General features: G+C 60.8%; 2 protein-coding genes across 2 annotated transcripts in view; one reads left to right on the plus strand and one right to left on the minus strand.

The window, feature by feature from the left end:
• Nucleotides 1-2154: 2154 nt before the first annotated feature.
• Nucleotides 2155-5027, minus strand: LOC128626779 (uncharacterized). Its single transcript, XM_053661308.1, has 3 exons — nt 4977-5027; nt 4208-4871; nt 2155-2764 (listed from the first exon to the last, which is right to left on the minus strand). The coding sequence occupies exons 1-3, from the start codon at nt 5025-5027 to the stop codon at nt 2736-2738; spliced, it is 744 nt and encodes a 247-aa protein (XP_053517283.1). The 3' UTR covers nt 2155-2735.
• RNF213 (ring finger protein 213) overlaps nt 4848-19386 on the plus strand; it is an 88376-nt gene continuing 73837 nt past the window's right edge. Inside the window, exons 1-4 of the mRNA XM_053660806.1 lie at nt 4848-4979; nt 6938-7153; nt 14773-14990; nt 18596-18742. Of these exons, the coding sequence (XP_053516781.1) occupies nt 7057-7153; nt 14773-14990; nt 18596-18742 (462 nt within the window). The 5' untranslated portion in view covers nt 4848-4979; nt 6938-7056. The remainder of the gene's footprint in view (nt 4980-6937; nt 7154-14772; nt 14991-18595; nt 18743-19386) is intronic.

Consider the following 19386-nt stretch of genomic DNA (forward strand, 5'->3'; position numbering starts at 1 on the left):
GGGCAGGAAGTGCAGAGCCCTGACTGCTGGAAGCGTGGCTCTGTGCACAAAGTCCCGTGGGTCTGTCCGCCCTGCGGGAAGTCAGCTACCGACGCTGTAGATTCAGAGCCGCGCCAACCACTGCCTTTTAGAATATATATATATATTTTTAAAGATTTATTTATTTTTAGAGAGAGGGAAAGGGAGGGAGAAGTAGAGGGAAAGAAACATCAATGTGTGGTTGCCTCTTGTGCATCCCCCACCGGGGACCTGGCCTGTAACTCAGGCATGTGCCCTGACTGGGAGTCAAACCAGCAACCTTTTGGTTTGCAAGCCCGCGCTCAATCTACTGAGCTACACCAGCCAGGGCTAGAATATATATTTTTTAAATTTTTTATTCACTTTTAGAGGGGAAGGGAAGGAGAGAAGGAGAGAAACATCAATGTATGGTTGCCTCTTCTGCATTCCCTGGGAACTGGCCTGCAACCCAGGCATGTGCCATGACTGGGAATCGAACTGCGTTCCCTAGGTTCGCAGGCCTGCACTCAATCCACTGAGCCACACCAGCCAGGGCTAGAATAATTTTAATCCCCTGGAAGGACTTCAGTGTTTCCAGATCCAGTGAGTCCTTGGGTGGTGCCAGAGGGTGGAACCTTTGCCTCGCCTAGGGCCCGGTGTCTGCGGTGGATAAGATTGTGCCCCTCAGGCACGGTGGCCACGCCTTTATCTGGGACCAGGGCCTTCGCGGATGGAGTTGAAGTTCAGGCGACCTCCTGCAGCATCCAGGAGGCTCCCGAGCCCGACGGCTGGTGTCCTCACAGAAGAGCAGCGGACGGGCGGGCAGAACGCCGTCCCGGGAGCCACACAGTCTGGTGCCGTCCTTCCCTGACTGTCCCCCCACCCCACCTGTGACCCCCAGAAGGCCGCACTGTCTGCCCGGCCTCCAGCCCAAGGTGCGTGTGCCCAGCCTGCCCGCTGCTCTCACCTGGGGACAGCTTTTACCCCACGGGGCCCACGGAGCAGGATCTGCAGTCAGGAACGTCCAGGCCCAGCCCCGGCGGGTGTGGCTCAGTGGACTGAGTGCAGGCCTGTGAACCAAAGGGTTGCTGGTTCAATTCCCAGTCAGGGCACATGCCTGGGTTGCAGGCCAGGTCCTAAACGGGACACCCAAGTGACAATCACACATTGATGTGTCTCTCCCTCTCTTTCTCCTTCCCCTCTGTCTAAAAATAAATAAAATATTTAAGAAAGAGAGAGAGAGAGAGAAAGAAAGGAGGGAGGGAGGGAGGGAGGGAGGGAGGGAGGAAGGAAGGAAGGAAGGAAGATAGATCCAGGCCCAGAAATGGGGCTCCTGCAGCCAAGCCTGGCCCAGACCGAGCTGTCCCGCTTGCGTCCTCCCCCCACCCCCTCACGGGAACAACTGGAGCTGGAACTCTGGTTTGTAGGAGGCTGCTGAGTAGGTGCCATCGAAGCCAGGACACAGGCCCGTTGTTCTGTTTGACTTTGTTGACGCGGCTCGGAATAAATGGGGCATTCTGCGCAGCCTGCCCGGTCACACAGGGCCTGCTGTGAGCCACCGGGTCCCAGGGCCAGCGGGGGCCAAGGGCTGGGTCTCCCGCAGCAGCAGCAGCAGCCCCGGTTCTCCGCCTCCTGCCACACTTCCTGCCTGACAAAGGGCCCTCTGCTGGCCCCACACTGTGGCGGGACCCTGTCCTTCCTATAAGCGACCCAGGATTTTCCAGATACGCAGGCGAGCAGCCAGGCTGGCCAACAGGGTGCATGGCACCCACGAACCCACTCTACAAACACTGATGGTTGCCACGACAAGATCGGGGCGTTTGGAACCATCCAGCGTCCCCTGGACCACGGCCTGCTCCCGGGTGGACGGTGTGGCTCTGTCCAGAGCCTTCTCTGCCAAGGTCCTGCTGGGGACCCGGGAAGCGTGTCTGACCAGCAGGCTTCCCCAGGAGGAGCCGGTGTCCAGGCCTGCCGCAGCCGCAGCACCATCTTTCTGGGGACAAAGCCGGAGGTATCGGCACTCGAAGCCTTTGTCAAGTCCCCAGGCTGTGTCGCCCCCTCCTCTTTCCTTCACCCCAGGACCCCCCCCCCCACCTGCCCAGCTCTGGCTCCTCCTGGCTCCGCCCCACAGAGTCAACCACACCTGCTGCTGTTCTTGTCTTGGGTCATTTTTTAGTCACATCAGAACATTTATATGTTATTTATGTCACAGGGTTTTTTTTATTGCTTTCAAACCTCCTGTGACATTCCCGTGAACACGTTTACTGCAGCACCAGCAGGCAGGGGAGGAAGGGCCCTTCTTGTGGATGCGGGGGCCCTTCACCCAGCCTTTCCTGGGTGGGCTTGTGAGTTTTGACCTGGTTCTTCAGGGCGCCAGGTGTCTCCTCGGTTTAGCCGTCCTGTCGACGGGGCCCCATCCCGCCAGATTCTCGGTGCCTGGGGCTCCACAGCCTCCGATCTGGAGCACTTGGCGGCTCCGAACTACCGCCTGTCAAAGGGTGCCCACACTGACCGGCTGGAACCGACGTCTCAGGAAGTGGGAGGTCGGACCTCCTCCTCCAAACAGCTTTCTCTCGGATGGCTGGACCCTGCGTTCCTGGTTCTGCTCCGAAGTCTGCGCCTCCAGCTCGACTGGGCTCTGACGGTGGGTGGAGGCCTCCCTAGAGGAGGTGAGCCGCCAGCCACCGCAGCCTCATCTACCCCGATGCACAGTGGCTGTCCTCTCCCATGCGGAGTGTTTAAACCTCTTTACTGCTCCCCTGCTTCCCTAAGGGATGAACAAGGACATTGGAAAGGCGGTGGAGGGACAATTCCTGGAGACATTCAAATGGCCTTTAAATCCAAAGGGCAGCTCCCTGGGTGAGCCCGGTCTCTCTGGGGACAAAGTCTAAGTTGGGAGGGCTACCTGGCAGGTGTACAAATGTCTGGCCACAGTGCTTGCTGCACATGTGACAATGATGTCATATTGACTGTCAGTTGTTAATTCTTTTAAAGATTTTGAAAACAGAGTTCTAATTCTTGAATGCCACACCAGCTTTCACAATTGAAGACACTGTGTCAGGCTGGGAGCTGCTTTCTCAGGCTACGTGGCTAGGCCGTGCCGCGCCTGTCTGCGTGATCTGACGCTGGCCCCCTTGCCCACCCGGGGGGCCCCTCAGTGGCTCCCGGCTCCCTGTGACTTTGGGGAAGGCCCCGAGTTTTGCTGTGCACAGGGGCGCCACTGAGCAAGAGCTCGCCGCCCCCCACTCACAGGGAGCAACACGGTGGCCCCGGCTTTGGGGAAAAGCAGGAGCTTTTACTGTGAGCTCAGCTGGGGAGGAGACAGGAGGCGGGGCTGCAGCCTGTCTCCCCATCCAGGGTCTAGACGGGATTTTAAGGGGTTTCAAGGTGGGTCTTCCTGGACAGTGGACCCTTCGCTCTGAAAGGGTCCAGCCCTGCAAGTGGGGGTCCTGTAGGAAGGGAACTCCAAGAAAGACCCAACTTGCTGTGTGCTGCCCAGAAGAAGGACAGTGTGACTAGACAGGGTGGGGTAGGAACTGACCTTGGTTATTGATAATAATCATCCCGTTGTTTGCAGAAGCAACGGGGGGGTGGGGCAGGCCCCCCACGGGTGCCCGGGCCGTGCTGCTTAGCAGGGCAGAAGGTGGTGAGGCGTGAATAAGATAATACACATCAAACACTTTGATTGGGGTCTGGAGCAACAGCATTTGCTGCATTATTATTTTAAATATATTATTTATATTTACAGAGAGGAAAGGGAGGGAGAAAGAGAGAGAAACATCAATATATGGTTGCATCGCATGCGCCCCCTACTGGGAACCTGGCCCGCAAACCAGGCATGTGTCCTGACTGGGTGAGAATTGAACTGGTGACCTTTCAGTTCACAGGCCAGTGCTCCATCCACTGAGCCATGCCCACCAGGGAGATACATTATTATCACTAATTATCTCACAGCCCTAGGCTTGGGACTATGAGCTCAAAGATGAAGAAACTGAGGCAGGGAGCAGGTGGAGTGCAGACCCAGAACTAGGTGGCCTCTGGGCTATCAGTGACCAGTGGAGCCCTGAGCGTGGGCAGTGAGCCCCCACTGCCATAGCTGTGGTCACTTAGTCCACATCAGGGCCCGATACCGCAGGGTGGGTGACCTCCACTGCACCCGAGTGACCCGAAGCTCAGCCCAGTGACCTGCCGGGTGTGTACTAGGCCATACCCCTGCTGTCCGGTGGTGCTGCAAGGCGGTGAACTCCGTCCAAGTTTCTGGGCACGGGGTTGGGAGACCTGTGCGCACCCCTAACCTCGGCTGCCAAGGGCTCCGGGATCTGCTCAGCGGTGCGTGGGCGACTGGGGAGACCCAGGTGCAGACCGGACAGGGAGCACTGGGTGCTGCCCGCGTCCGCGCGCAGGGGCAGGAGGCGCCGCACCGGCTGAGTCACTGGGGGCTGACACCAGGCGGGGAAATTCCGGTCACACCCGCACGGATTCCCGGACTCCGGTAGGGAGAGGAGGAGGGTCCGGCCTGGACCCAGAAAATGAAACCCTGCGGGGCGGGAGTGCCGGGCGCGGGGGCGGTGCCTCAGGTGCGCGCGCGCTGCCTGGGAGCGGTTTCGCGGGTAAAGGGTGCGGGTCACATGGGTGCCAGGATGCTCTACAGGGCGGGGGCGCGGGGATGCAGTGCCGGGGACCCGCAGGGGTTCTGGGTCGGGGTCGTGGCGCCGGCAGACGCCAGCCAGGTCGTGGCGCCTGTGTCCAGACGCCGCATCCGGCCACCCTCCCCTCCGGGAGGACTCTTCCTGCGGCGCCGGTTTCACTTTCGCTGCCGGTCCCCGGTTCAGCCCCGCCTGCTGGTGTTGTGCATGCTGGGCGCTCAGGCGACCCTCTCAGAGGCCCAACCGCCGGCGTGGCGCCCCGGGTCTGGAAGCATGAATTTGGACCGGGGAAGGGGTCTCTGCAGGGCCGGCGGCGGACTGGGGCGGCCAGACCTGGTCTGTGCCTGCACCCGGGAATTCCGCCCTTTCACTGATGGCAACCATGGAGAAGTGTGGTTTCCGAAACGTGCCTTGTCTTTATTCCGCAGCAGCTTTGAGGAGAACAGCATTACCACTCACATGACCCCTCTGTCCATCGCGCAGGGTCCCCGCAGCCCAGGGCTGCCCCAAGTCAGGGGGTCATGGCCAGGCTGGGGTCTGTTTGGTGCTGGCCCTGGGAGCCACAAGGCCTGTGCAGAAGGAGAACGTGTCAGGGTGGCGGGGGGGGGGGGGGGGGGGCGGCCAGGACCCCCATCCGCCCAGACCCCCACAGGCCTGACGCCCTCCTACCCCGACCCAGTGCCGGGTGGTGGTGGGGGATGGGCTTTGAGTTTGGCGGGCTCAGTGGTTGGAAAGAAAGGGAGAGGAAAGATCTGGAAGCTGAGTGGACTGGGAAGTGTATTTCTGCCCTTAGGCCCCAGCCCAGCCTCGGGCCCCACCCCGGTGAGACAGGGCACCCTTCCTGGGGCTCACTGAGCCCTGCTGTGGGGAAGAAGGGCTTCTGAGAGAAGGGAGACAATTGAGGGAAGGAGAGAGGCTCGGGCTGCGGAGGCGGGCGACCGTCTTTGAGTGAGAGAGAGCCCGCGCGCCCAGGCGGCCGCCTTGGGGAAGAGGAGGAGGCTGGGCCCGGCTGTGGTGGGAGAAGGCAGGGAAGGGGGCACCCCGGGGTCTGGGCCCTGGCCCTGGCCTTTTCCCAGGAGGTCCCCAGCTGCTGGAGACCAAGCCCAGGGCAGCAGGCGGGCACCCCTGCCACAGACCAGGGAGAAGGGGGCCTGAGGCAAGCCTCAGGGAGAACCCAGCCTGAGGGTCCCCTGGGTGCCTCTGGCTGGCCCAGAAGCCGGCTTCGCCACCCCTCTGGCAGAGTTCTTGGGTCTGAAGCCAGCAAGAAAGGGCGGCAGCTGAGCAGGCCGGTCTGTACTCCAAGAGACCTTAGTGTCCCCTGGGGTCCTTGGCCCCAGTCTTGGCCTTGGTGTGGACAGGCATGACCCTGACCTTGATCTGATGCTGTTCTGTGGGGCCAGATGGTCAATGACAGGAGTAGCAGCTTCATCGTAGGTGGCAGCCCCATCTTGCCCATTAGTAGGAACTCTAAGCCGGGGGTGGGGCTGGGGGAGGAGGTGGGCTGCAGCCCAGTGCTGCCCCCTGTAGGTGGTCCCTGGTGGGGGGGCGGGCTCTGACTCAGCCAGCCTGTGTGTGCTGGCGGTGAGCACATCTGTCCTGTAGGACTCACCTGGTCCTCCTCACCTATGAGCTCCTTGCCCAAGGTGTGCAGGTCTTATCTGGGGGTTTCGGGCAAGCTGTGTCTTTAGCTTTCCTTGCACCCGGACCCAGCCCTCAGTCACCCTGGCCTGCAGGCTCAGCCGGGTGGGGACAGTTTGGGGCTCACTGAGAGGTGGAGAGTTCAGGAGGCCGGGAGGGTGGGCTGGGTGGCCAGGGCCAGGCCTCAGAAAGGGCAGTGGGCGCTGAAGGGCTGGGGCTGGGGCTGGGGGTGAAACCGGAAAAGACGCCGGCGTCCCGGGCGGTTAGCTGTTCCCAGGGGTGGGGGTCGTCTGTCCCTCCCCGAAACACAAAGGCCTGGATACCTCCGCTTGCCCCCAGGCGGTGGTCTTTAGCGGTGCCCCAAGGGGTCTGCAGTTTTCCCAGGAGCCAGGGTGGGCCTTATCCATCTGAAGATTTCAAAACAAAAACTTTAACATGGGCATCACTTGCTGGGCTTCTAACTATTTACCCTAAACTAAACCTTTCCAACCCTTTAGTCCCCTATCAGGGGGACGGGAGGGATGGACTTGGAAAGAGGCGCGGCCCTGAGCGGCAGGGGCGGGGCTCGTGCTGGGTCTCGAGGGAGGCGGGGCGGGGCTTGTGCTGGGTTTCGAGGGCGGCAGAGCCTCCCCAGCTGCTGTAATTTCACTTTCCAGAAAATGAAACTGAAGCGGGACTCTGGTCACATGACAGGGGGCTCTGAATAAAGGCGGCCACTTCCTCCGGAGTTTTGCTTCCAGATCTGCGGCGGCCGGAGACCGCTGAGCCCGGAGGCATGGAGTGCCCCTCCTGCCGGCACGTCTGCAGAGAGGAAGCTGCCAAGTTCTGCAGCCAGTGTGGAAAGCCACTGCCCCGCGCGGCCCCCGCGCCAGGTGAGGCCCGAGGGGGCGCCGCTGGGGCTGGGGACCCAGCGGGGACGGTGGGTGGGCAGTCAGCTCCGCCTTCCTGCTTTCCCGGAATTGGAAGCGGAGGCCAGCCGGCAGCCTGGCCGCCGAGTGGGGTCTCCCGGGGCTTCTCCTTCCAGAAGCTCTGCGCTTAGGACAGTCCTGTTGGGTCCTTTGCTGGAGGCACCTGTCACTGTTTTAGAAATTTCTATCTTGTTTCTTGGAGAGAAGTCGAGGTTCTCCTTCCCCCTTGGCCATGGGCAGTGTGAGCTGAGCTCAGTGGGGGGTTTCGGAACACGCAGCACGGGAGCTGGACCCCAGGCACAGGGTGGGTGAGGGGCTCCCCAGCCAGCCCAGGCCCCTCCCTGGTGAGGGTGGCGGCTGGTGCCCTGCAGGTTGGGACTCCAGGCCCCTGGCATGCGGATGTTACCTCCTCCCTCGGGCTGTTTTCTCTGTTGTCTTGCTTGCTCTCCAGTGGACCTCCCCCCACGCCGTGTGTTCACAAACCGCTCAGGCCCTGACAGCTCCCAGGTCAACCTTTGCTCCTGGACCTGTCTGTCCCCCCATCCCAGCCGCTGTGGCTTCCCCCGGATGTGTGACAGGCCTCCGGGGTTCCCGAGTCTGAAGCCCAGCTCCTCTCTCCCCCAGACCCGCACCAGGCTTCCTGCCTGCCCTGACCCGGGGCTGCTCTTCCTTGCCGCACCTCCGGCCCAGCCCGCTGCTCGACCTCCACCCCTTTCCCTTCCTCTGGCCTCAGGTCCCCAGGAGACCCCGCTGGCTGCAGGGGCAGAGCCCACCCAGGAAGTTGTTCCTCCATCGGCTCTCAGTGGAAGGTGCAAGTCCTGCACGAACGCCCCTCAGTGTCTCCTGACCTTCCCTCCTGCAGCCCTTCCCCCAGCCCATGGCCCCCCATCCTTCCTGGGACATCCCTGTCCTCAGGGCCCCCCCTCCTTCCTCCAGCCTTTGCTCAGCTGGCTCACCGCCCTTGAGGCTCACCCTGACACCCCCCAAAGAAACTGCCCCCTGCCCCCAATCACACTTCATCCGTTTCTTTGGCTTTAGGGGAGACCTTTGCTCTCTTCTCGCTGCTTCGCCCCAGGTCCCTCGCACAGATGATACCGGGAAAGAGCCCAGCTTTCGGGCTGCCTGTCATTCCAAACCCAGTAAGCAGCAACAGGGGTTAAATCTCTATGGGCACTTTACTCAGATGGCCTGCGATCTGAGAAGACGGCGGGTTCGCACCCTGACAGACCATCTTCCCTTCTCTTTCCAGGCCAAGGTTTCTATGGCTGGGAATAAACCAGGTGTGGTTTTGAAAATCGGGGAGAATTAGGTGAAAGAGAGTGCAGCATTCGTGTCCAGGGCCTTTGGGGGGGTGGGTCCTCTGTCCCTCCCTGGAACACAAAGAACCAAATGCCTCCACTTGCCCCCAGGCGGTGGTCTCTGGTGGTGCCCCTGGGGGTGGGCTGTTTCCCCAGGAGCCAGGATGGGCCTTATCTATCTGTAGTTTGAGAAACAAAAGCTTTACATATGCATTACTTCCTAGGCTTATAACTATTTACCTTAAACTAAAATTTTCCAACTCTTGAGTCCCCTATCACAGTGACTGCACACAGTAGGTGCTCAATAAATATTTGCTGAATGATTCAAAGAAGGTCCTGAGAACACATGCCTATGCGTGTGTGTGCGTGTGCAGGGTAGATGGCAGGCCTCCCTGCTCGCTGCCCCGGGTAATCCCGAGGGTGCGCCCCAGGGGGCTGGGGGCGGGGCCTGCCTGTCTTTCCATCTCTCCACTTTGGCTGCACTTGTGCTGAGTGCTGAGGCTGCAGGCGCTGAGCCTGGGCTTGAGCCGCAGGAGGGGCAGAGGCTGTGCATGTCGGTTTTCTGCTGACCCCTGTGGAGGAGCTCCGGCCGCCAGTCGGCCCTGAGGTCCCCAGAGGCGTCGGGGAGCCTCATGTGGTTGTGGGGGCAGCCGAGCAGCCGAGGGAGTGTCTGCTCCCGTCACTGATTTCCTTGCCGTCTGGGTACTGAGTCCTGGCATCACAGGCCGGCTGAGCTCCTGGTGTCCGGGTGGAACTTCCCGCTCCTGGGCCCAAGAACATCTGCCCCGACTGGGGGCTCGGGGTGTGGGGGGCGGTCGGGAAGGGGTCTTAGTGTCTCCAGGGACTGAACAGTAAAATGAAACCTCGGTGTGCCCTGTGCTGTGCTAAGTGTTGAGGGAGGCGCTATTGTGACCCCCCAGTTTACAGAGGCCAGGAGCAAAGCGCAGAGGGGTGAAGTGACTAACCCAGCGTCACACAGCTGTCACACGGCTGGAACCCAGGCTGAGGGTCCAGAGCCCGTGCTTGGGAGAAAGCCCGCCTCAAAGGGAGGAAGGGTGGAGTGGGTCCTGGGGTGCCCGCCCCGGGGGCTGGGTGGGCGAGGCGCCCGGCCCTGCTGGGCCTGGCCTGGGGTTGGGGTGCAGGGGCCAGGAAGGTGTCACGTGTGGTCCTCAGGGGTTAAAACTGAGTAGCCAGGTGAACCGGGGTGGCCCTTGGCTGGTCGCTGAGAAGGAGTTTTGCGTGGACAAACAGAGAACCTGAAGGGCTTCATTTGAGTCTGGGGTCTTGGAGATCGGCCCCTTTGGGAAACACTACCCTGTCTTTGAGGGCCCCCTGGAAAGCCCACTCATCTGCCCCTCCTGCCGTGTTGTGCCAGGGGCTTCCGACAGAGGAGGAGGAAGCTGCGTCGGGGAATGAGGGCTGCGCCGTGCGTGTGCACGGAACGCCCTGACGTCTTTGCACGCTTGCGGCCGACCTTCCTGGGCTTGTCTCCCCCTCGGGCAGGCAGGCGGGCTTGTGTCGGGAGGAGATATTTTCACCCTCCCCTTCTAGGTTCATCAACTGGTCTAGTAATCAAATTAACATAGGACCGATTAAGGGGAGGGAAAAACCCACATTCGATTCTGTACCTATGAGGGTCCATAAGACCAGGCGGGCCCCACGAGGGTCAGGAAGCCCGAGGCCCAGGCAGCCTCCTGGGCTAAGGAGGAGGGGGCAGGGCTGGGGCTTTGAAGGGCAGGACGCTGACCAGGATGCGGGATAAACAAATGTGAGTAAGCAGGTGTGTGCTGGGCCCTGCTGAGACAGCGGCCCGGACAGGACAGGACAGGGCTGAGCCCACCCCTGTCAGCCCTCCGCCGGGTGCTTGCAGGCAGTTCAGGGGGAAGTAAAAGGCCCCTCCTGAGTCTTTTGTCTCTGAAAAGCAGTCAGCTTGACATGGTCCTCACGACAGAGACGGTGGGGTGGTGGCATCCGGGTCCCTGGCATGACCGTCCGCGGCCAGTCCCAGGCCACTCCAGGACCACGGGCCCCCGGCAGGGCACAGGCACTGCAGCACGAGGGGGACGGGGCCACGGTCCTTTGGGCTGGCTGACCGTGGGTGGCCTCTCACCCACAGCTGGCTGTGGCAGGCACTGGTCCTGCCAGCCAGTGGGAGTGCCCAGTGGGGGCAGACACCTGCCCGGCTCCGCTGGCCCCTGAGCACCGCACACTGTATCCCTGAGGGCCCGGCTCAGTGAGCGTGACCCCAGGCACACCGAGACTTCCTGTCTGCCACTTCCCTGCTTCCTCACGCCCTGCCTGTGCCCCCGTTTGCGGGAATGGAAACCGAAACCATCTGGGCTCCATTCTGAGTGCCGCTCAGCGCTGCTCAGCGGACTGAGTGCCGGCCTGGGAACCGCCAGGTCAAAGGTCCCCAGTTAGGGGTGTGCGAGAGGCAACCACACACATTGGTGTTTCTCTCCCTCTTTCCCTCCCTTCCCCTCTCTCTAAAAATTAAAAAAAAATCTTAAAAAAAATAAAATGAAACCAAGGTGCTGGGGTTTGGCTGGAGCTCTGGCAGTGGCGGGCGCTCCTCCTCCCCTGCTGGGGGCTGGGGCTCCGCAGTGCTGCAGGCAGTGGGGGGCCTGCCAGGACCCCTGGGTCTGGGGGTCGCACTGATGATAAGGGTGAGCAAGGGGAATGAATGTGTGTAGAGTTCCAGATGCACCAGGCCGAGGTGGAGGTGTAACGGGGTGCAGCCTGGGGGCCCCCAAATAGGGATTTGTAACGGGGTCCAGAACTCAGGGTGTCCGGGAAATGTTAAAAACACAGACTGCCCTCACCCCCACCAGCCCGAGCCGGGGGATGATGGGGTGCATGCAGCAGGGCCGTAGAGAGCTGTTCTGCACAGCAGTGATTTTGCAGATAACCTCAGGGTCAGGCATTTAACGTGTCTGTAACTTTTGGCCAGTTTCTAAGTTAAACAGCCGTGGCCAGCTTTGAGCCAGGGGGATGGGTGTGAGTTCAACCCCTGATGTAAGTGGGAGGCGACTCCCCCTGGTTACAGAGCCGACCTGAGAGCTGGGAGATGATTGGCTCCACGCTACGGGGCCACACCTGCCCGGACTTACTGTGGCAGCTCAAAAAAGCTGGGAAAATGAGGGAATGCTGCCATTGTGGCCGATTGTGGGCAGAGTCGGAAATGGGACTGCAGCAGGAGACTGGTGCTGGGATTTAGACTCGGGCTCGGCAGCTGAGCAAGGTTGGGAGTGCACGGTTGGGACTGTGTGTGTGTGTTTGGTGCGCCCTCCTGCCACGTGACTTAGGAAGCAGGAGAGACCTTGCCAGGAAGGAAAGGGGTGAGAGGACTCTTGCTGGTGGGCCCTGAGACGGTGCCACTTGGGTTTGGGTTGAGAACTGGAGGTCGCGGCAGCGACACAGCTGATGGTGCTGGGAACCACGGGGGGCCTCCCAGCCGAGCAGGTATCCCTGGGAAGAACCGGGGGCTGCCTGAGCCACGCACTTCTGATTCTGTTCCCGAGATATGGTACCCCAGACCCAGCAAAGTGGGGAAGGGAGGACTGTGTGTGTTTGTGGGTGTTTTAAGGGACTGTGGCATTTTAACAAAGACGTGAAGTCATTACTCTAAGTCTGTATAACTTTTGAATAGTTTCTTTCCTTTTCACCAGTCTCTGGCCTTTGAGAGCTGTGACTCCCTGGTGGTAGGCAAGGCGAACCTAGTACAGGGGACTCTGGGGGGGGGGGTCCATTCGGTAAAAGGATATAGTCAGGATGGTCAGCACCTGCCCCCCACCCCTGTCTGTTCTGTAACACGGGGCAACTGGCTTTGCAGGGTGGGAGGGGCGGTGGGCTGGTCCCCCAGTGGACAGTTGAACCACCCGGAGGGTCAGCACTTGAGGGGCGGGGTTAGGAGCCCCTCACCACCCCAAGTCTCCATTGCCCCGGGCAGAGCCCCAGGGGACTCAGGTGGGACCTTCAGTGCTGGAAAGTTATGGGGGGTGGGGGGTGAAGTGGTTCGGGCAACGAGTTTTTTTTTTTAAATGATTTTATGTATTTATTTTTAGACAGAGGGGAAGGGAGGGAGAGAGGCAGAGAAACATCAGTGTGCAGTTGCCCCTCTGCTGGGGGCCTGGCCCACGACCCAGGTATGTACCTCGATTGGGAGTCAAACCCGTGACCCTTTGATTCGAAGGCCCGCACTCAGTCCACTGAGCCGCACCAGCCAGGGCCCAGGCAATGCATTAAAATTTTTTTTCTGTGTTTTCCATGTTTCCTTCAGTGTTGTACACTGCTCTGCCTGGTTCTAGGAATTGTTTCTCGACCCCCTGGGGTGTAGGGCGAGGAACCACCAAAGGAGACAAAGCCTGTCTTGGGTAGCAAACGCTGCCTCAGTTTCCTCTCCCTGCCCCCAGAGCTTGGTCAGAAGTCAATGACGGGTAAGACCCTTCACAGCGGGGGGCAACCTAAGCCAGACTCGATCACTTGGGTGGCCTTCATGGAAGGACTCAGGGGGCTGCAACAGAGAGCAATGGACTCTCATTCCCCCCTTCCTGGCTTTGACAAAGTCCGAGTCCCCATGTTCTCTGGGAGAAGTGCTTCCTGGCTCTAATCCCCTTAAGCCTGAATACCTGTTGGGGAGAGGTGCAGCTCCTTGCCTTGCTAGAGCGTGTCCTGGGGAAAAATCTGGCATCACAAAGACTTCCTGATAAACCTGTGAAATCTGCTCTGCTAAGAGTGCTTTCATTCATATGTTAATGGTTCGTTCGAGCAGGAAACCCTAAAACTCTGTTCCTGACAAACTTGGACTTATACTAAACCCTCAGATTTCTTTGAAATGTTATCTACTGTTTGATCCTTGCCGCCCTGTATTCCTGTGTATTACAACCCAATAAAAGCCCTTGGAGGAAGTAGCTCAACGCCTTTGTCCTCTGGGAAACTGGCCACCTCTCCTCCCCAAGCAGATCACATCATGTCTCAGTCCTGATTACTCTCATCCATGGCACACAGTGTGGGGGGGGGGGTTTGAGGAAAGTCGCCCCCACACTTGAGATGCCACAGGAGGCCAAGTTGAATGGGTGGTGGGGGCTGGGGAGGGAGCGGCTGCTCTGTCCAGAAGCTGGGGGACCCCAGGCCTTTCTAGGGCCTTCACCTGCTTTCCCCTGAGGTTTGGCATCAGCTGTGGGGACGGAGAGGGCTTCTCTCTACAGGTTCTCTGGCTGATCTAATGAGTAAATCGACAGAAGATCAGAGTCACAGAACTGATCCAGAGAGATCTGATTGGTTCACTGGGGAGGAGTGGGAGGGGCCATGGGAGGAGTTTGCCAGGCCCTGGTAAGCAGTCTAGGACGGGATTGGCTGATGAATTGGATGCCTTCGGAGTGCATGGGATAATGGGCCAGATTTGAAATAAAAGCAGCGTCCTTGGGCTCTGATGGGGGTGTACTGGCTCCCTCTTCTTCCTGGAGGATCTCTGGGTGCCTGCCTGCCTTTCCCAACGGCCGCATTCTGGATGGGAAGGAACTCCGGGTGCAGCCTGGGATGGAGTTAGCCTGACAGAGGGTGGCAGGGTCATTCTCTGGGCGTTCTAGAGTGGACAGGCTCTGGGGCAGAAGCCCGCCGTTCTCCCCAAATTGCGTAGCTTTTGTATCTTGTGTTGTGTTGGTTTGTAAAGTCACCAACAGCTAACCGGGGATGCTAGAAGGGCCCAGGTGTTACAGTTTAGCCTTGACCAACAGTCTTACATGATTCCAGCAGTGACTGACAGCCTTAGTGCCGGGTCCTGAGTAGAGACTCCTTTCCTTTATCACCAAAGCTTTGCCCGTGGAACGTTGCCGAGGGTGGCGGCGGCAGGCGGGACCCCCACTGCTGTTCGGTAACAGAACAGAAACATGTCATGACTCCTTTGGCCCCACACTCCTGGGAGAGGCCCAGGACAGCCGAGTCTCCCCACAGACGGCAGAAGGCAGAAGCCGCCCCCTTCTGGGAGACAGAAGCCAAAGTGTGTGTGTGTTGGGGGTGGTTGTTCCAGTGACCTGCAGTCTCCCGGGCAAGGTCGTCTTGCAGACAGGAGGCACAGCCTTGGGCTGGACTGGAGTCCCCAGGGACAGGTCCCCATCCCCCCCCCATCACCAATGGAGGTTTCCCTCTCAGATGTAAAGGTCTCTCCGAAGCTGCTCAGCCTTCCCATTTCTCCTGCTTCTCCCGGGTCTGCCCTTTCTTAAAAGCAACCCTCTACAATAATATCCCAGAGGGTGACAGTTTCTGCTTCCCTCCACTGCCTTTTAGAGTCTGAGAACAACCCCAAGATGACCTCGGTCTCTGAGGGGGAGATGGAGTGTGGACAGCAGTTGAAGGAAGAAGGTGGCCCCACCGTGACGTTGGTCCCCGAGGAGGACATGGAGTGTGGACAGGAGCTGAAGGAGGAAGGTGGCCCCTTCCCGTCACTGGGCCTCAGTGACCAGCAGGAGAGTCTGGACGAGCCTGGCTCCTGGACCACCCAGAAAGTGAGTGCCGCCCCGGCCAGGGGCCCTCCTGGTCCTGCCCAGCTGCCGTTGCTGGCTGCGGTGTCCTCAGCGGCTGACCAAGGTTCCCCATGTCCCCACTGTGCCCTCTCCAGGAATCGGTTATGCCACTGCCCCCCCAGCCCAGCCCGGGGCAGTGGCAGAGCTGCCCCCTCCCTGTGCCTGCTTTGTTGCTTGGTCTCTGGGTCACCGTGCCCCTGGGGCCCCCACCTGCCGTCCCCCCATGGACCTGGCTCACTGTCTCCCAGCAGCTGTGGCTGGGCAGGTCTGGGCGCCGCTTCTGCCCACAGGTGTCTCCCCTCTCTGGTCTGGTCCTCTCTGAGTTGACCGTGCCGCCCGACATGCCCCCGAGCTCTGGGAACCAGGCAGTGCTCGGAAAGGCCGCAGGAGGGTGGCATCTCCTGACAAGGATCCGGCCCCGGTGACTCCTGGGCCAGGGACCAGGCTGGAGCTCAAGGCCAGGCTTGCAGGGCAGTTCCCTGGGCAGTTCAGAGAGGACGGGGCCGTGCCAGAGTGCAGCCCTGCGGCAGAGGGCGGCTCTCCTGCGTCTCTCGGTGGGTGTCCAGCTTGGGGCGGCTGTCCTGTCTGGCCCTCAGGTGGTCCCAGTAGTGGCCCGGCTGGGGCGGGACTGGCCTCAGGTTGCAGTTTTGGGGTCTAGTGTGTGTGTGGGGGGGGTATTGGAATGTGCATGTCTGTACACGTGAGTGGAGGTGTGTGTGGTGTGTAGGTGTGTGTGTGTTGGGGTGTGTGGGTGTGTATGCAGGTGTGAGAACATGCGGTTTTCCTCTGGGAGAGGAGCCCACCCAGAGCGGACGCTCGGCCCGCAGAGCTGGCCCGTGGGATGATGGGAGTTTGGGTGAACTGAAATTGGAATCGGGACCAGGTGGGGTGGGGGTTTATTTTTTGGACCGAGTAAGTTCAAGGCTCTTTTGGAAGAAATAATGGCTGAGACAATAGTGTAAAAGGAAAACGTGAGTGGGGCTAGGCTGTCCCGGATCGAGCCAAACTGTCCCAAAGGCACAGTCACAGAAACGGGGTGCCCTTGGGAGAGGGAGGGCAGCACAGACAAGCCTCGGGTGTGCGAACACCAGGGGCAGGAGGTGCACGTGGACGATCCACTGATCTCTCGGTCGGGGCAGGAGAGGGGCAGGAGAGACAAACAAAAATGGGCGGGTCTTGCTCCCAGAAAGGTCTCGAAAGCTGAACACCTTGCAGACCGTGATCGGCCCTGACGGGGCAGGCAGTTCAGGGCAGACATACGGACACCGTCTGGCTCTCCTACGAGCGGTCTTAGCAAAGAGCGAGTCGCCCCATGTGTCAAAAACTCTTGGGAATCCAGTCGAAAGTGGCAGCCAACCCCAGAGGTTGCAGCCCAGGGCACGGAAGTGTCAGCGGCCGGCAAACTCGCCAGCGATCGCTGAGAGCAGCGTGCGGCGTCGCCTCGGCCTTCGGGTCAAACCCTGGATTCGTGGGTGGCAATGGGTTGGGCAGCGGTGCCAGTGCTGAGGGCGACCTGGGGACCACCCAGCCGGCAGGTGCCCTTTGACCTGCTCCCCTGCGTCGTCTCTGGTTTGGTGAGAAGAAAACGAACTCGGCGCGGGTGTTGTCTCGGCCACAGTCTCCGGAGTCGCGGCATCTTTTCGGTAGAATCTCTTGCCAAAGACTGAAGAGGTGAGGATGGTCTTGCCGTCGCCTGAGAGAAGATCCTGGAAAAGGTCACTCAAACGTGCCCTCTTCCACTGGTGGCAGGAGACGGACGTGGCAGGGAGGGGAAGGGCAGGAGCGAAATGGCGATAGACTTGGGGCCCTGGACCGTCGCCCCAGGTTTCCGGGCCCCGAGCGGCCGCCTCAGGTGCGGGTTGGGCTTCAGCCTCCGGGGGCCCGTGGGGCCTGACGGTGGCCCCCCGTGCGCGGCTGGTTCCGGGGGTGGAGCACAGCCGTGTGCTCCGACCTGCCTGCGGTTCCTTTGGGCACCTCGCTCGGAGCTCCGTGTGGGTGCAGGGCGGGGCGTGCGCCTGGGGGCCGCCGAGGGGGGCGAGGAAGCTGCTGCCCGCTGTGAGGACAGGTCCCTTTGGGACAAGGGGCCCCGGGGGCAGCCTGGGCTGAGAAGCGGGCCCCCGGAGAGAGCCACGGGAATGCCCGGCGCTCTCCCAGCAGCTGGCGGTTGGAACCAGACAGAGTGCGGCCACACGACTCCGTGATTGCACCAAGTGCCACTGAGGAGGGCACCTTTTATCTTTATTTTTAATATTTTTTGAAGATTTTATTTATTTTTAGAGAGAGGGGAAGGGAGGGAGAGCGAGAAGGAGAGAAACGTCAGTGTGTGGTTGCCTCTTGCAGGCCCCCCAGTGGGCACCTGGCCCTCAGCCCAGGCACATGCCCTGACTGGGAATCGAACCAGCGACTTTGGGTTTGCAGGCTGGCGCTCCATAAGCTGAACAACACCAGCTGGGGCGAAGAATGCACTTTAACATGGTTAGCTTTGCATCCTGTGAATTTTCACCTCAGTATTAGAAAAATAGAGATAGTTATTGTCATGAGGGAATTTTAAAATAATGCCTAACTGTACCCAGAGGGGAAGCTGGGTGCAGGGCACCAACGCGTGCTGGTGGGCTTGTCTCCGGTGATTCACTCGAGGGGGCTTTGTGACCATTCTTAGCCCCTAGCGTGACCCTCTGTGACCCTCCTGACCAGGAAGTGGGTGTGGGGTACTGAGGCCCGGCCTCGATGCTGTTACCTGTGACGCTGTGACTGGGGGAGGCCCCGGCATTAGGAACTGGCCACGAGGCCAGAGTGTTCCCCAGCCGGTGAGCGAGGGGCGTGCTGTCCGCAGTCCTGGGGCGTCTGCAGGGTGCGGCGGTTGGTGGGGCTGATGGGCGCCACCGTCCACCGGTCACCTGGGCTGCTGTCCCACCTGCCTCTCTTTTGGTGGCCCTTCGGTGCTGACTGACTTCCAGCCTTTGCTGGTTCTGCTCCCCTTGGGCGGCCAGCGGGTGTGCTCCTCGGGATGGCCCAGCACAGACTGTACGGAGTCACTTCAAAGACATGCGTTAAACATCCGCTGTCTTAACTCAGGGCCAGGGAGTCTTAGCAAAAGCAAGTCTCATAGCGGCCAAGGCACAACGCAGGCCCGATTCCCCACGGGAAAGCCGATCTGTGGGCCCAGCTCCTGTGTGTGCCCGCGCGCCTGTCCGTTTTCCCAACCAGGGCCATTGCCCCCGGCTGTGGTGCCCGAGGTGCACTGTGCACGGGGGTGTCCGCTGCTGCCCTGGCTCTGCCTGACGTGCCTGGTGGCCTGGCCCTCCCAGGAGCGTCCCCACAGCCACACCCTTGTGGGGAGCACTAGCCTCCGTGTGGGGGACAGAGGCCCTGGGGAGCCAGGACCCGGGCTTGCTGGCACGGGCGCACTTCCCTTCCATGGCTTTGCTCTGCTCATCTGCCCTCTTGCAGGCGCATTTTCAGGGGTTCCCTCCCCGGGGGACCCTCTGCTGCTGGGCTGGACAGTGGGGGCTGGGAGCCCATGGGGCCTGCAGGAGGGGTCCCCGAGGGTCCTGCCTCGTCTGAACGAAGGGGTCCTGTTTCAACAGGGACCCGACTTCGAGGTTTGTGTAGACGCAGCCGCCTGCTCCGCTGGTGAGCTGGAGGCTGCTAATCGCCGTCCCAGCAAAAGAAGAAAGGAGGACGCAAGCCCGCTTGAGGCGGCGGCTGACGGGCTCCCCGCAGACCCGGAGCAGGTAGTTTGCAGAGCAGTGGCCCCTGCCGTGTGGGCACCGAGGGCGCCCTGCCTGTGCTGGGCCGCACGTGCCAGGCCTCTCTCCAAGGTGCTTGGTGTCCTGCGCACCACCCAGTGCTGTCAGTGGCCTGGTGACGTGGGAACGCCTGCCGTCTCCATGCCTCAGGTGGAGAAACGGAGGCTCAGCAACCCCAGCCTGGCGCCCCCGGTCAGCGTGGCGTGCGTGGAGTCCGCGCGCGGCTCAGCCGCTCTCTCTGGGTCCCATCCAGTCCCACTTCCCTGGTTGCTTCTTCAAAGACACAGTTTACGTGGACAGAGGCGCCTCCCCACCCCAACGCGCCATCTGGGTTCTGCCAAAGAGAGACTGAAGCTTAGGAAGGCAGCTCAGGCCCCCGGGCCCCTGGCGGTCCCCGCGGGCTGGCAGGAGGGTCGGGTCAGGTGCCAGGTGGGGAGGGGACATCTCTCAGGCCTATCGTCCTCCCCACTCAGCCCAACGCCTCCCTATCAGTGCAGGGCAGCCGGCAGACCACGGCGGTTTGGGGGGGCCCTGGGCCTTTGCCCGGCCAGCCACCCCGCCAGCTGGCCCGTGCTGTCTCGGCGTCTCTGCTGTGCAAACCCAGCCCCTGCAGCGAGTGCCTCTTCAGG

The sequence above is a fragment of the Artibeus jamaicensis genome, unplaced genomic scaffold, assembly GCF_021234435.1.
Source record: "Artibeus jamaicensis isolate MK-2021 breed Jamaican fruit bat unplaced genomic scaffold, CSHL_Jam_final contig_2259, whole genome shotgun sequence".
In the NCBI taxonomy this organism is placed as follows: domain Eukaryota; kingdom Metazoa; phylum Chordata; class Mammalia; order Chiroptera; family Phyllostomidae; genus Artibeus; species Artibeus jamaicensis.